This window comes from Ctenopharyngodon idella, chromosome 22, assembly GCF_019924925.1.
Source record: "Ctenopharyngodon idella isolate HZGC_01 chromosome 22, HZGC01, whole genome shotgun sequence".
Lineage (NCBI taxonomy): Eukaryota > Metazoa > Chordata > Actinopteri > Cypriniformes > Xenocyprididae > Ctenopharyngodon > Ctenopharyngodon idella.
In genome coordinates this window covers 7,067,960-7,087,432 of record NC_067241.1, presented here as the reverse complement: position 1 = coordinate 7,087,432, position 19,473 = coordinate 7,067,960, and the positions used below count along the sequence as shown (strand labels likewise).

Below are 19,473 nucleotides of genomic sequence, written 5' to 3'. Positions count from 1 at the left end.
CATTTTATTCAGATTTGTCACTCACACGTAGATGAATAACTGATGTTCGCTTTCGATACAGCTGTATCACACCAAACAGATGGGTAGGTAAATCAGTGCCTGTTGACAATTTTCTCCTACGCCTCGATTTGCCAATTTGGATGCGAGATCTAAGACTGTGTAACCTCATAAAATCAAATCTACAGGCAGATGTTTTTTCTTTCGGCGTCTCTCCCTCAAATTCTTTCCATGCGGTGCATCCCTGCTGGGGTATTAGAAGACAATAGAGTGCTATCAAAGCACACTGGGGACCGAAACTGACATACAACAGGCACAGTTAAAAGCAGCTATTGCAATTGTGATTACCAATTCACATCACATTCTTCATTCTACACATTCAACTGTTATTTTCTGGCTGAAAGAAGAAGTTGCTTTCTGTTAAACTATATAAAATAAATAATGTACGGCGCTGGGGGAATAATCACCAAAAACGTTGTATAACCCAAATGGCATAAACTGAAGAATGAGTTTTGGCATGTCTAACTGCAATGATGGACACTGTTGAGAATGGGATCAGGACATGAAACTGTGTCATGGAGTGCATGTGTGTTGGAGAAGTCAGCTCAAATCTCAGGGGGTGAGTTCAGAGCAAGGTTAGCCAAATAGTAGATAAATCTGAGTAGGCTGTTGGACAGACAGCTCACCCTGTGATGAACCCTTTGCCCAGGGAAAAGAACAGCTTAATGTGACCCAGCACAGGTGGAAAAGTAGAACTGGGTACTAAGAGTATTGATAGGGCACATGGTAACTCAACAATGTTAGCACTAGCATTGTTGTTCCTTACAGTGTTAGCAGTAGGCTACAGAGTTATGGGCTGTGTGGCCACTGCACATCCATCTTTAACTAATGAGCGTGTCGCCCTTAAGGGAAAGACCTTTGATCTGACATCACACCGTCAGTCAAGAAGAATAATGTAGGCTATACTAAGGCCATGTTCAGACTGCCTGCAAAAATCTGATTTTTTTTTGCATATCCAGATTTTATCTAGATGGATTTTGAAAGTCTGGAGAGCAAAAAACACATAAAATCTGATTTTTTCAAATCTGATTCAAACCACATAAGGTGGTTTTTACAGATGCATCTCAGTCTGAACGCTCTGGCTGCTCAAATCAGATTACAAATTGTCTTTTGTGTCACTCTTAAAGGGTTAGTTCACCCAAAAATGAAATTTTTGTCATTATTTACTCACCCTCATATCGTTCAACACCCGTAAGACCTTCGTTCATCTTCGGAACACAAATTAAGATATTTTTGATAAAATCCGATGGCTCAGTGAGGCCTCCATTGCCAGCAAGATAATTTACACTTTCAAATGCCCAGAAAGCTACTAAAGACACATTTAAAACAGTTCATGTGACTACAATGGCTCAACCTTAATGTTATGAAGCAACAAGAATACTTTTTGTGCACCAAAAAAACAAAATAACGACTTTATTCAACAATATCTAGTGATGGGCGATTTCAAAACACTGCTTCATGAAGCTTCGAAGCTTTGTGAATCTTTTGTTTCGAATCAGTGGTTCGGAGCGTGTATCAAACTGCCAAAGTCACGCCCCCCATTGGTGAACCACCGAAATTTCGAAACACTTATGACGCAACAAAGCCTCGTTTACTGAAATCACATGACTTTGGCAGTTTGATACACGCTCCGAATCACTGATTCGAAACAAAAAGATTCGTAAAGCTTCGAAGCTTCATGAAGCAGTGTTTTGAAATCGCCCATCACTAGATATTGTTGAATAAAGTCGTTATTTTATGTTTTGCCACACAAAAAGTATTCTTGTCGCTTCATAACATTAAGGTTGAACCACTGTTGTCACATGAACTGTTTAAATATGTCTTTAGTACATTTGTGAGCATTTGAAAGTGTTAATTATCTTGCTGGCAATGGAGGCCTCACTGAGCCATTGGGATTTTATCGAAAATATCTTAATTTGTGTTCCGAAGATGAACGAAGGTCTTATGGGTGTGGAACGACATGAGGGTGAGTAATTAATGACAGAATTTTCATTTTTGGGTGAACTAACCCTTTAATGCAGCACACAACGATAACGTCAGAACTGGTGACGGAAATGCCGGAAGTATACAGTGTTCAAATGGGGTCCAAAGATTTCAGCATTTTTGACGGAAAAGGTCTGCACCACAACTTGACAGGGTGCTTATTTGGAGAGCGAGATGATGCACCTCCACTTTTCCTGCATCCATTTTGAAAGCCTTGTCACATGTGGGTGGGTACTTGTTGTTACCAAAGCGACCCATGCAGATAGGTTGGTTATGTCTGGACACAAAAATCTTATTGATCACTTGCAATTAACAGTGTGGACAGTCTGTCTGAAAAGATCTGAGGAAAAAAAGATTTGCCTGTAGTCTGAACATAGCCTGTTTAGTAATTTAGCCCTATTTACTTGGAAATTAAATGTTAAAGAAGCATAATGATGTATAATACCCAGAGATTCTCATATTATATTCACCTTAAATACCTTTAAATCAGTTTCGTTAACAAAATATAATTTCCCAGTACACAAGCAAATTATTGCTTGAGATCTCGCGATAATAAACACTGTGCGTCAACTAGTTCACGCCTGTTTTACTTGGCGCGAATTAATTAACTATTCTCCATTATCCCCGATTTTGATGTAGCCCACAAACATCCATCTCAAGAGAAGGTAAGAAAAACGTTGCTCTTAATTATTATGAAATGTTGAAATATTTTCTGATTGACAAAAAATAACCGTAAAACAATAAATACAAATACTGTGTTAATCCATAACTTTTATTATTATGCCTTTATACATTTGCATATTACAACAAAATAAATTTACACACTATATTTACTTTGCATATTGTGCAGTTATAGAGGAAACCAGCTTTGTACTACAACCCTATCCAGAGTTTGTAGTGTTGTATACAACATATCAGTATTTAAATAATAGACAACTTAGAAAACACATTAGGTATATTGTTTATATTATACTAAATTATACTGACCAGTGTTCTCAGAGGCACCGTCACAGAAGTTAAAAATCTAAGTTTTGTTCTGATAGACCAGTATATATACACAGTTAAGATAAGCGAAGAAGGTGACTCTTTAAAAGAGAAAACATTAGTAGTGTCTGATCTTTGGTAACAACTTGTATTAATTTAAAATGAATCGCCTCATTCAGTGAAACAATCAATTTCATGATACTGTTGAATTTAAAACAGTGAGTAAATTAAGAAATGTTTGAGACGGGGAAAAATTAAATAGAAGAGATTATTGTCTCTTTGTGATGTAAAAATATCAGATGACAAAACTTTATGCTGATTGTATGACACATAAAGAGCACATCTATAAAGGCAAGAGAATCATAATCATATTCACTACAGAGTACCATCATTTTATTTGTTGAAACATGTTAAATGTGTTTTAAATGTTGAACTTTTTAAAAGATCTTAGTTGGAAACAGAATAAAGGGGAAACTAGAAAACCATCAAATGTTTCATTCATAATTTAAATTTCATTACTTTCATTCAATTGGATATAGAAAATAAGAAACGGAGAGAATAACATCAGACTGATGTTTTTGAGGGTTGACTGCATATGGAGAGGAGAAAACTGCAATATCAGTAATTCCAACACTTGTTCTCTCTCTCTCTCTCTGTGTGTGTGTGTGTGTGTGTGTGTATGTGTGTGTTAATGTTGAGTCACCAGCGAATGGTGAGAGCAGCTTAAGTTCCCTACATTTGTGTCAGTGCAATTTAATCACAACCTCTAACCACTCACATATTCAGAGCAAAATGAACTTTCCTTTAAAGGCAGTTTTGTACAGCAATCCAAGATTAATTTCATACCATATAATTAATTTCAACATTTTATATACATGGCAGAGAGTCCTATTGGTGTGCCTATATATGTACATAGAGGATCTATACACAAACATATACTGTACAGTGTCAGACTAGCTGTGCACATCTAGCGACAAACACCAGTTATTTTACCAATTGTAAAACAAACTAAATTAATCATACTTCTAAGGATTGCAAGGAACTTAAAATACTTGCATATTCAAGTTAAATCTGTGCTTGCCGGAGCTTACAGCAGCCCCTCTAGACTAGTTTGCATCACTGAACAAACCACATGCTGTGAGCATGTCCCGTACACTGGCCTAAGTGGATGATTACGCTCTGCTGATTTATTACTGTCCTTCCACAGAAACAGAAAAAAGGAAGTAGCTGTTGAAAAATGAGTAAGAAACACCTGCGGGTCAGTGTAGTTAAGAGTCTAATAATAAGCTATCCTCATTCTCACTGGGAGGCAGCATGAGCTGCTGTTCATAGTAAAGGCTCTTGGCATAATTGATTTCTTGTGAAATCTTGATGGCAAGGTTCTCATTTTTCACGTGGACCTATGAGAAACAACAAATGACATTTGGAATGGAATTAGCAAAAAGTACTTGAGATATTAATGTTAATGAGATATTTACAAGTGGTCGGTATGACCAAAATCATGTATTATGTATGTTCATTGTAAATCTCATCATATAGTTTTTTTTTTTTTTTTTGGTCTGAAAATTCACCCCCAAATGTTTCATATTGCACCATGTAGTAAGATCTATTTTTTGCTATTATAAAAACATTTAGTGAATATATGAAGAGTTCAGTAATTTAACTTTAATGGCAATGAAAAGGTTATTAGTCAGTTATTGAAATGCCTTATTTTCAAAAATGTCACTTAAAGGGTTAGTTCACCCAAAAATGAAAATATGTAATTTATTACTCACCCTCATGTCGTTCTACACCCATAAGACCTTCGCTCATATTCGGAACACAATTTAAGATATTTTTGAGTAAATCCGATGGCTCAGAGAGGTCTGCATAGACAGTGGTACTTTCTTTCTCAAGGTCCATTAATGTACTAAAAACATATTTAAATCGGTTCATGTGAGTACAGTGGTTCTACCTTAATATTATAAAGCGACGAGAATATTTTTTGTGCGCCAAAAAAACAAAATAATGACTTTTTAACAATATCTAGTGATGGCTGATTTCAAAACACTGCTTCAGAGCGTTATGAATCTTTTGAGTCGAATCAGTGATTTGCGAATCGCGTATCAAACCACCAAACTGCTGAAATCACGTGACTTTGGCACTCCAAAGCACTGATTTGATTCGTAAAGCTCCGAAGCTTCATGAAGCAGTGTTTTGAAATCGGCCATCACTACATATTGTTAAAAAGTCGTTATTTTGGTTTTTTTTGTCGCACAAAAAATATTCTGAACTGCTGATTCGACACGCTGATTCAAAATGCTCTGAAGCTTCCTGACGCAGTATTTTGAAATCGGCCATCACTACATAAGTCGTTGTTTGTTTGTTTTTGGCACACCAAAAATATTCTCGTCGCTTTATAATATTAAGATTGAACCACTGTACTCACATGAACTGATTTAAATATGTTTTTAGTACCTTTATGGATCTTGAGAGAGGAAATGTCATTGCTGGCTATGGAGGCCTCATTGAGCCATCGGATTTAAACAAAAATATCTTAATTTGTGTTCCGAAGATGAATGAAGATCTTACGGGTGGAGAACGACATGAGGGTGAGTAATAAATGATATTATTTTCATTTTTGGGTGAACTAACCCTTTAAGTCAATTCATTGGTATTTAACAAATTTGACTGTCTTTTGCTGTAAAACCAGCTTAAGTCCATGTGTGCTTTTTTTGCAAAAACCTCTAAGTTCACCTCTTTGGACAACAAGACATAGTAAAGCATCCATTTCTGTTAGTTTTACTGCAGCACTCTTGTGTTTACTTGTTACTCGCGAAATCCTGTCATTGCCAATGTATCGACTGACAAAACAATATTAAAAACTTGCAGCTCGGCAATTGAAAGCCGGCTCATACGCACACCGTCATTCATCTTGAAATCATAAGATTCAATTTGCGTCTTCCGATTGGTTCTTCTGTGGACTTAGAGGCTTTTGCTGACAAAGGGATGTGGCGTTTAAGCCAAGTTTCCACCGCAGGAACTTTACCCAGAAACTAGGAACTTTGGGGTGGTACTCTGTGTGTTTCGACCGCAGGAACCAGGGTCTAAATGAAGTTCCAGGTAAAAAAAAAAAATCCCCCTCAGAGAGTACCTGCTCGCTAGGTAGTACTTTTTCAAAGTTCCAGAACTTTCGGGGGTGGGACTTGCGCGCTGAACATGCTGATTGGTTGAGTTGACGCAGCATTTTGATTGGTTGACTCCACGCAGCATTTTCGTTTTTTTTAAATCTGTTGCGTTGCGTAAAGTAAGAGTTGTTTGCTATTCAAATCAACAATGGAGTTTAAAAAATACGACCACTATGGAAACGCAGCTAGCAATAGGTCTGGGGGGAAAAAAGTTCCTGGGACAAATTGTTCCGGGTAATTTCGGTGGAAACGTGTTGGGTCGACACTGGAATTTAGCGGATTTGAAGCTAAAGTATTCTATGTGAATTGTGCATGTGAACACAGAGGAACAAGTCTCTTACCATAGGTTTCTGGTGTGATGGACCTGGAATGGCCACTCCACTACTAGTGTTTTCTGCTTTCTTAGTAAGCTGTACATATACTTTCCCGTGGTCCTTGGACACCAGACAATGATAGAGATCATCATATTTGACCTCTAAAAAGATTGCTTCACGATCCACAAATTCTCCAGGCTTGAGGAAATACACCACTTTGGAGGAGATCAGCACACAGTATGTGTCTATGGGCTCCACTGCAATGAAACTACAGAAGAAAATAGGCATATGATCATTACACCATTGCTTTACAAAGAGCAGAAAGTATTATGCCTGGCAATATCTGGGTTAATTCAATTTATTTTGCATAATAGCGCAGCAGATGTATTATGATTCAATTCGGACCAAATTCGCCCACGGATTCTGATGGAAATTTGTGAAGTTATGAACTCAATAAATAAATAAAAAAAGGATTAAGTCAAGCTTGCAATTTAATGGATAGACTTTGTTCAGAGAAGAAAAGATTAGCACATCAAATTAAACAGACAACATTAAGACAGTTCCAGCGTGTGAAATCGCACAGGCTGCAGCAGAGGAGACTAATGGCCTGTGTGGCACCTCTGAGGAGAGAGGTCAGGTGGGCCAACAGGGGGTCTGCTGATCTGGATGGATTAGTCTGTTTGGTGATTAATGTCTTTTCTGTCTCACTTTGAACAGAGAAACAAGCCCTGATGCTTTCGACCAAAGACTATGTCCCTTTCCCAAAGAAAACCTCCTTTGTGATTCTTGAACTAGAAGAACCATCTGGAAAATGTGCTTCAAGTTTTCGCTTTGTTTTGAATCCTACATTCAATAACAAAGAAAAGAAGAATCAACCTATCCTGACTTTACTGTCAGACAGGATACTCACCATTCAGAGTGGATATTATCCGTTAAGTGAAAGAGCTGTTCTTGTCCATCTGCTTGTAGGGAGGAGAATCGAGGCAGCAGTCCCTGAGGGCCCTTACAGCAGCGCGGCTTCCTTACTCGCTGCATGCTCAGCCTGAAACGCACACAAAACACACAAGGATCATTACTTACAAAACCAACAGCCTTAAGAGGGTTAACATTGGGGAATCCAAGTTGGAATGAAGCACCTTTTTACTGGAAAGACTGGACCTTTTTTCTCTTTTCCCCCCATTTCCCGTTAAAGAGAACAACTGAGTCTCTTGAAATAACACCTGTTGTGGCACAATCCAAAAAACCCACATATTGGGACTCCTGCCAACATACAATATCATTCAATTCTGTTTCACATTTTAACACACCATGTTGGTTTTAGGTGTGCAGTTCAATTGATGGTCAGAGGCATGATAGCTCCAGAGTTCTGGTGGTCCTGTCCAAAGCTGACGGGACTAGCCAGCAGCCTGCAGTGCCAATGCAAAGCTTGGGTCTCGCTTCTCCTGCAAACAACCCCTCTCTTCTCTTTGGCTGCCACTGGTGGGCCAAGTGGAATTCCTACATCTGGCTTGAATCTGGGCCAGCAGGCATTTGATTAGAGCTGATGGTTTCCAGTTGATTCACAAAGACGGCAGTGTACTGCATTTCTCTGTTCTGTTTAAACTGAAGCCCGGATGAATGCAGCTGCCTCTGTTCATCAAGAGCTCAGAATTCAGGGCACTGGGGAGAAAGGATAACCAAGTCTGGACAAACCTGAAATCTCGAAGTGGGTCACATTTGCAAGCCCTTTTGCATTTCACATCAAGCCTATGATATTGAAAACAAAAACTAAGTGACTCATTGAACTTGCTATAAACTCTACTGATGTCATGGAAAGAAAACAGCAGCACCCTGGCAAATTTTAGCATTAGCAATTAAATCAAATATACTGAAGCCACTGGTTACTTCATTATGACATATTAAGGAGACTATGGTGTTGTTCTTTCCTTAAAAAAGCCAGAACTTCCACATGGACTTCGCTCTCTTTTTGACAGCAAGCCACGGTTCATAATCATAACCGTAAGTCATGAGATCTGGCCCTGTGCATGACAGGACTGTAACAGACCCAGGGAGACTCTTAACCTCTCTTTCTCTCTCTCTCTCCAGCCTCTCCCACTGCTCTGGAGGCGATCAAGCACAATGCCCCGCACCCGATTGTGGGATTGGAACAATAATAGGGTTCAACTTTAGGTCAGGCACAGGGCTTGGAGCCTGGCCAGTCAGCCGTCAATGGGTGCAAACAAACAGCTCTTACTTCTTGCTCCTTTCCGAGAAAGATCATGAGCAAAATGGGTTGAGGGTGGGCGTGATGTGGAAGGCTGCTATACGTAGGTGTTTAACTTGGTTCTTCACTGACATAGCCACTAAATGCATGCCTGCTGGAGTATAAGAAAATTAGGGCACCATTTCTGTTGTCCCAAAGAAATATGTGTCACATGTGCAGTTATAATTGAGATACAGCAGGTTTTTGTGTACATTTACCTCAGAAAAGCCATTCAAAGCTTGTTAGGGAGCTTGAAAAATTAACTCTGTAGAGGAGAATTTTGCTAAATATATGCATTACATTGCATATATTTAGTATTTTTACTTAACCTGTTCTTCAGTATTTAATGTTTGAATACATTTGTCATGTTTTTATGAGTTATGATGTTTATTTTTAAAAAAATTGTCATTAAAAATGTATTATTATAATATAAAAACTTCCTCATGTGTAATTTAAATGCAAGTAGCCTACAAATGAGTTCATTTTAATGTATAATATTATAGTGATGTACCAACTGGGGTTTCCCTTTATAGTTTACAGCATTAGTTGAAAGATTTTTTTTTTTTGAGGAAATTTGCCATGTAGTCTACCTAATAGGCCCCAATTAATCAGCTTGTGAATTGAAATCAAATTGAATAGTGAAATATTTGTCAATGCACAGCCCTATTTTTCATGTATGAAAAGTATCTGTACACGACTGGTGGCAAAAACGCAAATACTCAAAAGTCAAAATACTCCACTTTGCTCGTCTTCCGAGAGGCCACTGCAAGTGTCAGACAAAATGAACGTCAGGTCTGATGTAAAACAATTTTGTTTTCTGCTCCAGATATACACTTTTTAAAGTAATGTATTATTTTTAAAATGTAACATTAACATGACTGTAATTTGAACGCAGCCTTTGTAAAAAATAAATGCGAAAAAAAAAAAGGAAAACAAATAGTATTTCCAATGTCGACTAGCAGCAGCAGTATCGCTTAGTCAACTAGTCTCGCATATCCCTAATGTAAACACACTTGACTTGTGGCGAGACATCAAGTTTGCTCATCTGGGATGTTTCATGCTCGGCTGACTAATATTTATTTATCTTTATGATCTTTATCTTTGGTTTACTGGGTCAATTGTGGGTCAACGATGTAATCAGTAAAATGATCAAAAATGCACATGCTTCTTGTTTACAACAGTAAGGAAACAAACCAGTTGTATTAATGCTGCCGTCTCAATTAAATGCCACAGAACAAGTACTGTCATCTTTTAGTGTGGAGGAATTTGAGGTTTATCAAAACTTAGTGAAGGCAGACAAGTTCTCCTTGATGCCTTGACAGAAAAATGCAAGTCAAAAGGCAAACTAGATGAGGGACTTTCTTTTAATAAAGCTTGAGGTAAAAGAAAATGCATACTTTTCCCAAACTGAACTGACAGCTAAAGGTGGGGAACAGGATGCTTATTCAGTTAAAGTCTGAGCCCCTACTGCTGCCCCCACCAACCCCCAGCACTTCTTTGCCTTTGTTTTGAGATTGTAATTGAGCTGCCTCTGGAAGCCTGCCTGGATTGCATAGTGCAGTTGGGAATGGTGTATGTTATGTGTGTGCGTGTGTGTGTGTGTGTGTGTGTGTTTGGGGGGGTCCGGGGTCCGGGGAACTGATGTGGGAGGCTGAGTTCACTAGCAGGGCAGGAGAGCAAAAACGATTGTGTGGACACTTCCACTATTCCTGACCTCGCTACAGTCTGCTTCTCATTTACTTGTTTATGTCCTGTTTGCGATCTGAGAGAGTACATATGACACATACTCCTGACCAGCAAGAGGCAAACATAACTTCATAAATCTACAGTGACGTGACTGACATGGTTTGCAAGAGAACGTGCAAAATGTGGGAGACATTGTGAACATTTTAGACGGAAAGGGAAGAAAGCTCAGTCCAGTTGTTGATGCATAGAAATTGATCCCTCATGAAGGAGAGGATGTGAAGATTTGCTGCAGAATTGCTACCTGCAAATGTGTTATTGAGAACATGTAATAGTTGGGTCAGACTGCATCCGCTGTGACCCATGAATCCTGCACATTTCGGTGTGAACTCTGGCTGAACTCTTGGCCGCACTGTGGCAGGCACGCTCCGAATGCCTCTCCCTTAAACTCCCCCAGCTCTTCACTGCACAGTTCACCAGCAGGTCCCTTCTCCACACACACACACGGAAACAGACACACACAGCCTCACTCCATTCAAGGGGAATGGTGAAAGGACCTGAAACTCATTCCTTTAGTTGGAGCAGTAAAACCACAAACACTCCCCACTGCACATATACATAGGCAAATGAAGAACAAATGGCTTTACATACCAGACAGCCTGTGTAATATGACCTGCTTTTGGGCCCCCTCATAAAACCTCAGGTAGAGCTGCTGGCTTTAGAGGATGAAGTGAAGGTGAGACCCTGAAGGCTGCTCTTAAAACAGTAGGCAAGTTCTTCGACCAGTTCTGGACTGTGCTTTGGATCATTAGCAGGTGTTCATTAGTGTAGAGCTCGGCTAGCCACAAGCTAAACTCATCAAAAGGCAGGTGGGATTTATGGGCACATCAACAGAGAGGTCACAAAGGCTCTGCAAAGTTGTAAGAGCTATAAACATTGAACCACAGATACCCCTTTTCCACTGAAATTCTAATGGTTCTCATGCCGAAGCCAATGCTTAACAAAGGGGATTTATTCAGCTGAACAATGATGTAACTGATCCTAGTACAGTAGTTTTAAGAATTTAAAAATAATCTGATGCAATTTTTTTTATTTTAGACAGACATTAAAAATGAGGTGATTGGAGCTGCTGAGCAATGTGACATTTACTGCATTGTTTCTTTTTTCTTTCTTTTTTTTTTTTAAATTAATCTCAGACTGATTTGTTGTTGTTTTGAAAAATCTGTTTCTGTTTTGTACTCTATCTTGGACACCAGCTTTGGCACCCTGTCGTTGGAAAAGGGCCATGAACAAGGCCGTGGATATGCAATTCATCTAAATATGTCCTTTTCCATAATAGAAAAAATAATCTGAATACGTAGTTGACTGGAAAATACCTGTTGCTTAGGCTGGCCATGTCTCTGACAGTTTGTGCCGTTTCGGAGGCAAAATCCAAAGCTCCTGCCACAGGTTTTGTCACTGTGCCGACCAGTCCCTTCCCCAGACCAGAGAAAAATCCACTGACACCACCCTCGGTCTTCACTCCCTCCACCGTTGACGTTATCACACTGGTCAGACCGCCAATGATGCCTACACAGCAATGACACCAAGTTGAGGGTGAAACAGCAAGTTTGGTCAGTTTGATATGAGTAGACAGATCATGCTACAATAAAATGCCTTAATATTGAGCATATGAAATGCCAATTGTTTTGATGTACCATGAGCTAGACCATGAATCCCTGCCACAAGATGCTCTCCACTGGTGGCTCCATGATAGCGAATGCACTCTCGTTCAGTCTGATGCCGATTGTCCATTGTCTTGCCCAATCCATCTGATAAGGTACCTGCAAACTGCAAACAACAAAAGAATAGTAGATGAACAATGAACAATTCTCATATTATACCAGATAGAAGAATTGCTGCTTAAATTAATAATGAAAATATATAATAATAAAAATAAGACATTTCATTAATTTGTACTGACAAGCAAACAATTCAAGCCAAACCGCATGTGGCATAAAATACATTTATACAGAATCTTTGAATTTGTTATTTAAACATTGTCAGGAACTGGAACAGTTGCTGACACTGGTCTTTTCAGTTAGTGAAAACCCCCCACAGTGACTCTAAGGAGTGGACTGCCTGCATTGACCTTACGAAGTTGACTGTCTACTTTAGGACACATCAATGACTTACTGTGGTTCCCGTCTCATTTTCAGCAAAAGTTCATGTTGCTCTTCAACTGTTAATACTGTGGACTGCAGTTAAACGAAATCATGAAAACCAACTATTCTATTTTCCTACGAGTTCATGAGACAAATTGTCTTACAGTCACTCAAACTTTATTTGCAAGGTGACACATTCTGGGCAACCACCATGCTTCTCAAACCCTTCCAGTGCTGAACTGACGATACACATCAATTTTACAGATAACCGATTTTACGCACCATCTCATCCAGCTGTCAAATATATCAGGCTGTAATTTGTCTAATGGGGTGGCGCTCCCCCCTCTTGGCACAGTTGACCTGACTTTGCCCAGAGTGGCCCCCCTCAGGTCCCTGCAGGTGCCTCCTGGAAGGGAGTTTGTGTTACAGGCCCAGTGAGCTCCCTACTGCAGCTGGAGCACTTTATAAACACAGGCACATTCTGCAAAACTCAAGCAAGAGCCAGGCATGAACTTGGGATGACCCCTCCAAGCAAAGTCCCTGGTGAGTTCATCTGAAGGCCAGCTCAGATTCTCTGCTCCTCCTCCTCTTCCACCTCCCTCTCTCTCTCACTCTCTTTCCTTTTTTTAAAGCTTGGCTGTGAAATCATACCAATACATTTACCAGATATGAGTTTGCGGGAGGGAGAGGAGGATCAGAACGCTTTCAAGTTTATGGCCCCTCCACACCACCCCTGCTTGAGCCATTAGACCATCCTATCTCAAAGCAGGGCCCCTAGAGGTGTGCGAGAATGTGTTCCAGTGTCTATGTGTGAGAAAGAAGATGTAAAGGAATGAAAACCATGATGTGATTGCCATAAAGTGGGTGAGTCTGACAGAGATGTGAAAAATTGTACAAGCTGATAAAGGAAAACCCCGTTCCACAGCGAGAAAGTTTAAGGCTGTTTGAGAAATGGAAACAGTGATGGAAAAAAAAAAATCAGCTTTATGCAGCAGGGGATAACTTTGCTGAAAATATGTCTAACACATTGCTGAATATGAATTCAAATGCGTGTTTCAAGTATAGGTGCTATTAAAAGAAAAAAATCTGTGGAGAAGGTTGGAGGCACAGACGTATTGCAGTCAATGGAGTGTGCTTTAGCTGAAATACCTATTAAAATGGCCCAGGCCCCCATAAAGTTAAAACTAACAACAGAGAATTCCTGATGACTGCACATGTTCCAAAATAAATTCTGGGTGGCCACTGACATAAGTTACAAAAACTAATAGTAATCTCTGCAAATACAATAAACCGCAAGCTTTCTAGGCACTTGATCAAACCAAAGCTCTCAAATGCCTTTTATATCTTTCATTAGTTTTTCCACCCCAAGCGGCATGACATGGAGCCTTATGCAGTTGGTGGATGATTTTGGCAAAACATTTTTATTCATGCTGCTGGAAGTTCTGCAGGGGGAGTAATAATTTGTTTATATTCATGAAATTGAGTTAGTGGCAAAAAAGCAGCCAACAGAGAGGATTTTTTTTTCAAGCAAACCTAAGCATTTCTTCGGCAGTTCAGTTTGTAATTAGCAGATACTACTACAAAAGATGAGCTGAAGTCAAGGAAATGGACTGAAGATCCATCTGACTTTTATTTTTAAATATCAACTATAATTATTCAGTATGATGAGCATATTTAAACAAAGTAAACTTGGCTAAAAAGCAGCAAATTGAAATGAGAACGGGTCAAGTGCGAATGTGAAAGTGCTGATTGAGACCTAGTGTTGTCCCAGTACATAAGGCATGAGCTTGGCGAGTGTGGCTGGAAGGAAAGTAAATGAGAGCACAGAGGGAATGGACAGAGGGAAAAGCACACAAAGCGCTGTCTGACAGTGAGCTGGCTGCCAATGAAGGACATGGTGCGATGGCCTGTTAGACAGACATGCTGAGAGCTGGCTGCAGGACATGAAGTGGAGGCTCAGGTCTGACCACACACAAATGCAGCCACATATGAGTACACACATTCACACAGTAGTGCCATGAGCAAATTCCATCTGCTCAAACAAACTTCTTATAATGTTCATGAGAAAGTTTCAGGGCTGATATTCAACTTTTATGCTGACGAAACAATTAAATGCCAGTGTTCCCATGATTCTGTAAACATGCAGAAAACTGCCTGTTTACATAGAGAGACCAAAACTAATAAACTTAACTGAACCTTTACCACTTTATTGCATATTAAGAAGAAAATCGGGTCAGATTGCTCTTCTGGTAAACATCATATGCATCTGACCTTCCAATGCTGTTCCCATTCTTCTCCTGGAAATCATCAAATGACAACATGTGGCTAGTTCTAGTGTTCTGCTCAGGCAGACTGCTTGGACGGTTTTTCGAAAACATATTCAATAAGAAGTCTGTGAAATAAACAACTCCAGCGTCTAATTTACATTTGAACAGACCCGATCACAGAGGAAAAATCGTTCTCTTGCTTTTTTTTCGTAATGACTTGGCCTTGCACTCAGTGAATCCATGTCTGGTACTTCGCAGCTAAACAGATGGACTTTATCATATATCATACATTTGGGAATAATTGTGATTGGGAATCAAGCATTGTGAGATGGACTGGTGAAGACAAAAGTAAGAATGTGAACTTTTGCTACCTTGGCAGCTGAGTTGGAAACACCATGTGTAACACTGCGGATGAGCCCTCCAACATTGCCGTACTTGATGAGTTCATTCATACCCTCAGTGACATCATTCAGTAGGCCCATGGGGTTTCCCAGGAAGTCCACTGAGCCCAGAATCTGAGCAGCCTGACTGATAAGCTCCTACAAAAAGAAGATGCAAGTCCAAGAGCTGCTGAATCACACTGTGGTGACGCAAACACTTACACCACAACGTACAGTATGAAAATCTAATGTAAATGAAACAATTGAGAATGAAGAATGTTTATGACCTCTTTGAAGTGCTTAAGGATGTCATTGATGATCATCTCCTGCGTCTCATAGGGATGGACTCGAGTGTAGGGGTACATGTTAATGATTGCATCTTCAAACCGAATGAGTGGAAACCCAAGGGTTCCCTTCAAGGCCTGTGCAGAATAACGCTTGATTATACTGCAGACAACCACATCATAGCATAATGCAGACTTCAAAAAACAAAAATGCAGTGAAGCACTGATAGTACTACAATTGATCGTTCTGTGGCTCTTATACCTTGAGGTCAGGGGGCAACTTGTGAGATGTGAAGACACTCAGCTTGACCTGAGGAACACTGATCTTCAAATTTTCAAAATAATAGCGCTTTGGAGTTCCTGCATCTTCGCTGGCTTTCTCATAGAGGTTCTCATCCAGCTTCTCTACCTCTGAAACCAAAATCATGTACTTAGCAGAGCACAATGAAGTAAATTCCCCATACTGCACACCAGAAGGATACCCACTACACACCTCCCTCTGCCTGACCGTAGCCAAAGAATATGAGCAGTTTCATCAAGAGCTTTTCCTCAATGATGACAGTATAGCGGCGTGCTGTGACCATCAGATGCTGTAAGGCAGAGAGTAAAATTTATCATCAAACTCCTGTAGTCAAAGGAAGAAGTACAGATAGGCCTGAAGCATTTTGGTGAGAAAGTGAATCCATAAGTTCACTGCTTTCACCTTAAAAAGGTCTGTGAGCATTAGACTGCTGGGCACTTTAACAGCGTTGACCTGCAGAGCAGAACCTGTGTCCACTGTAGTACTTTCAGCAGAGCCTGGAGTCACAGACAGCAAAACAGGGTGAGTGGTGCCCAGGAGCTGATTGTCCACCTGAAATAGATGAGAGAGTAAAGACACATCTGTCAGAAATGTTTGCTTTAGAATGAAAAATTAGTGGAAAAGTATACAGCTTCTTTGCCAGCTTTCATGCATGTCTACTGGATTAAACTTGGCCAAAGTTTATTTTTTGAAAGGTCCACAATGTCCACAAATAATAATTGAAATGCGTAAAGTGTTTTCTGGGACCTGGTATGAATCAAATCCACTGATCATTGCATTTTCTTGGTATCTCTGTTCATGTGTTTTTGTATAAACAGCCATTACTTTGCCCTGCTGATGGTTGTAAACATGGTGGATGATCAGAAGAATATAGATAAACTACTTAGTCTCATTAATCTTTCAACCATCTTGACCCATTCCTAAACCAAAGTGAGTAACTCCCACACATTGGATGAGTGCATTTAAGTCTGTGGCTGCTTACCTGAATATCTTTCACTGTAAGTTCAAGCACCTGGCTGGCAGCGGTGCGGGTGAAGTGCACATCAATGCCATACAGGGTAGCGAACACTAGCTCTTCAGGGAGCTTATTCACCAGTGATAAACCCACTCCTTCCTCTAGATTCACCAACACCTACACACAAGGGCATGAATTGGGAGGTCTGATCTTCCAAGTTCAATATTTGTTAACACTGTGCTAATTCTGTTTTTACTGGAAACACAATCAAGGTAAAATTCCACATCAATCAATCTGCTGGACAAACAAAAAAATGTTTTTTACCTCAAGTTCCTCCACAGAAACTTTCGTCTGAGCACTCTCTTTATTCTGGTCTTCCTCAGTGCTGGGAGAGGGTCTATTCATGCGCCGCTGGTTAAAGTCACTGATCTGAAATGAGGTATGCAGTTTCTCATTATATTAGAAAGCGTGAAAGATAGATAAGAACTGATTCCATTTCATATGGTTTCAGATAGCATGCTAGCCCAACCATGCAATTCAATAACAACTAGAAAGGAGGGGTGTCTTACCTGTAGTACTCGCGTGGGCCCATCAGGCAGGACCTGTACGGACAGTACCCCTGAGCCAGGTCTCATTTTCTGGTTGATAAACTGTTGCTCTGGTGCTGGTTCCAAAACACCAGAGTCTGGTCCCAGTACCACCTCGGCACCATCATACAGGCCAGACACACCCCCTCTTACCTAAAACACCACACACAGTATTTTAAAGAGCCACAGATTCTTACATACTGAAAAAAATGCAATTGAGGAGTGAAAAATCGGATGAAAGAAGAAGGACAGACCTGGACAACTAGTCTGGGCAAACCACAGGTCAACATGCCAGAGCTGAAGTGCCATGTCTGGGTGGTGCTGCGGCGGTTGTCTGGCCGTCTCAACATCAGAGGCTCATAGCTAAAAAAGAAAATGCAAGATATGTGAGAAATGACACCTGCGCACCATGATAATGTTTACTCTCAACAGGAACAAGAACAAGCTTAAAATAGACAGCACAAGTTGTCCTTTGTTGTGCTATGAAGAGTTTAAGTAACCTGTTGTCTGTCACTGCAGCCAGTCCAGCAATGTCAAGCACTAAGGATGAACTGAGAGGTCGAGGCTGAGAAGGTTTGCTCTGTGGAGGAGATGAGCCCTCATGACAGAGCATTCCTGTTCCTGTCATCCGCCAAAGTTGGGAGCGCTTTCCAGGCTCCTAAACAGACAAAAAGAAATGTGAGAACCTTGTAAGAATAAACTAGAAATGGTGAAACTGGCAGATAGATGGCCGAGAAAGAATATAAGCAGACCTTTTTCTTTAGGATGACTCTCTGTGTTTTCGTCTCCACATCCAGCACCAGTTCAGCACAGCTGACCACGCGCTTCTTCCCCACTGGCCTTTTTCCTGCATCTCTGTTCAAATCAAATCAAAATGTCAGCCTCAAATGAATATTTACTTGTATTTACAAACACCAGTTGGAAGTGGTAATATTTGAGTGCGTCAGCCACTGGAAAGTTTTCCGCTTGAAATTGGTCAAGGATTAGTACTATTTGGAGTTTTAGAGGTGGAGAACTCACTCTGAAAATGTGAAGGATGCAGCAATGTAGATAAAGTTCTCGTAGTAGAGCTTGTTGTATTCTCTGAAGAAGTTCATGTCAGCGGTAACCTCTGAAGATCCGGCTCCCTTCACAGTGAGGGTGAGGTAGGGTTGAAGAATGGGTTCATCGCAAGCGTAGTCCAGAACTGCCCCAGGTTTTACCTCTGTGTGTAGCCGGATATCAGCCACTCCATGTTGCCAGAACTGGATAGGCACCTGAAGTAAAGAGAACATGTGTTACCAAAGAGTTTGTTTAGATTGTGGGCTTCAATAATCTTTAAAGGGTTAGTTCACCCCAAAAATGAAAATATTGTCATTTATTACTCACCCTCATGCCGTTCCACACCCGTAAGACCTTCGTTAATCTTCGGAACACAAATTAAGATATTTTTGTTGAAATCCGATGGCTCAGTGTGGCCTCCATAGCCAGCAATGACATTTCCTCTCTCAAGATCCATTAATGTACTAAAAACATATTTAAATCAGTTCATGTGAGTACAATGGTTCAATATTAATATTATAAAGCAACGAGAATATTTTTGGTGCGCCAAAAAAAACCAAACAACGACTAGTGTATACTATAGTGATGGCCGATTTCAAAATACTGCGTCAGGAAGCTTCAGAGAATTTTGAATCAGCGTGTCGAATCAGCAGTTCGGAGCGCCAAAGTCACGTGATTTCAGCAGTTTGGCGGTTTGACACGCGATCCGAATCATGATTCGATACGCTGATTCATAACGCTCCGAAGCTTAATGAAGCAGTGTTTTGAAATCGGCCATCACTATTTAAGTCGTTATTTTGTTTTTTTTGGCGCACCAAAAATATTCTCGTCACTTTATAATATTAATATTGAACCACTGTACTCACATGAACTGATTTAAATATGTTTTTAGTACATTAATGGATCTTGAGCGAGGAAATGTCATTGCTGGCTATGGAGGCCTCACTGAGCCATCGGATTTCAACAAAAATATCTTAATTTGTGTTCCGAAGATTAACAAAGGTCTTACGGGTGTGGAACGCCATGAGGGTGAGTAATTAATGACAGAATTTTCATTTTTGAGTGAACTAACCCTTTAAGACCA

The 19,473-nt window shown here is 40.1% G+C and overlaps 1 protein-coding gene across 6 annotated transcripts in view; it reads right to left on the bottom strand.

The window, feature by feature from the left end:
• Window positions 1-2,793: 2,793 nt before the first annotated feature.
• The window catches only part of vps13d (vacuolar protein sorting 13 homolog D), a 44,813-nt gene continuing 28,133 nt past the window's right edge, over window positions 2,794-19,473 (bottom strand). For 3 of the 6 annotated variants that reach the window (XM_051879130.1, XM_051879132.1, XM_051879131.1), the window contains 17 exons: window positions 18,369-18,604; window positions 18,101-18,203; window positions 17,849-18,006; window positions 17,603-17,711; window positions 17,331-17,501; window positions 17,086-17,190; window positions 16,789-16,938; window positions 16,209-16,358; window positions 15,999-16,095; window positions 15,768-15,916; window positions 15,509-15,643; window positions 15,213-15,380; window positions 12,128-12,260; window positions 11,807-11,999; window positions 7,416-7,547; window positions 6,533-6,773; window positions 2,794-4,424 (listed from right to left, as the gene is read on the bottom strand). In XM_051879130.1, the coding sequence (XP_051735090.1) occupies window positions 4,293-4,424; window positions 6,533-6,773; window positions 7,416-7,547; window positions 11,807-11,999; window positions 12,128-12,260; window positions 15,213-15,380; window positions 15,509-15,643; window positions 15,768-15,916; window positions 15,999-16,095; window positions 16,209-16,358; window positions 16,789-16,938; window positions 17,086-17,190; window positions 17,331-17,501; window positions 17,603-17,711; window positions 17,849-18,006; window positions 18,101-18,203; window positions 18,369-18,604 (2,562 nt within the window). In that variant the 3' untranslated portion in view covers window positions 2,794-4,292. The other 3 variants (XR_007927378.1, XM_051879133.1, XM_051879134.1) reach the window with 3 other exon arrangements.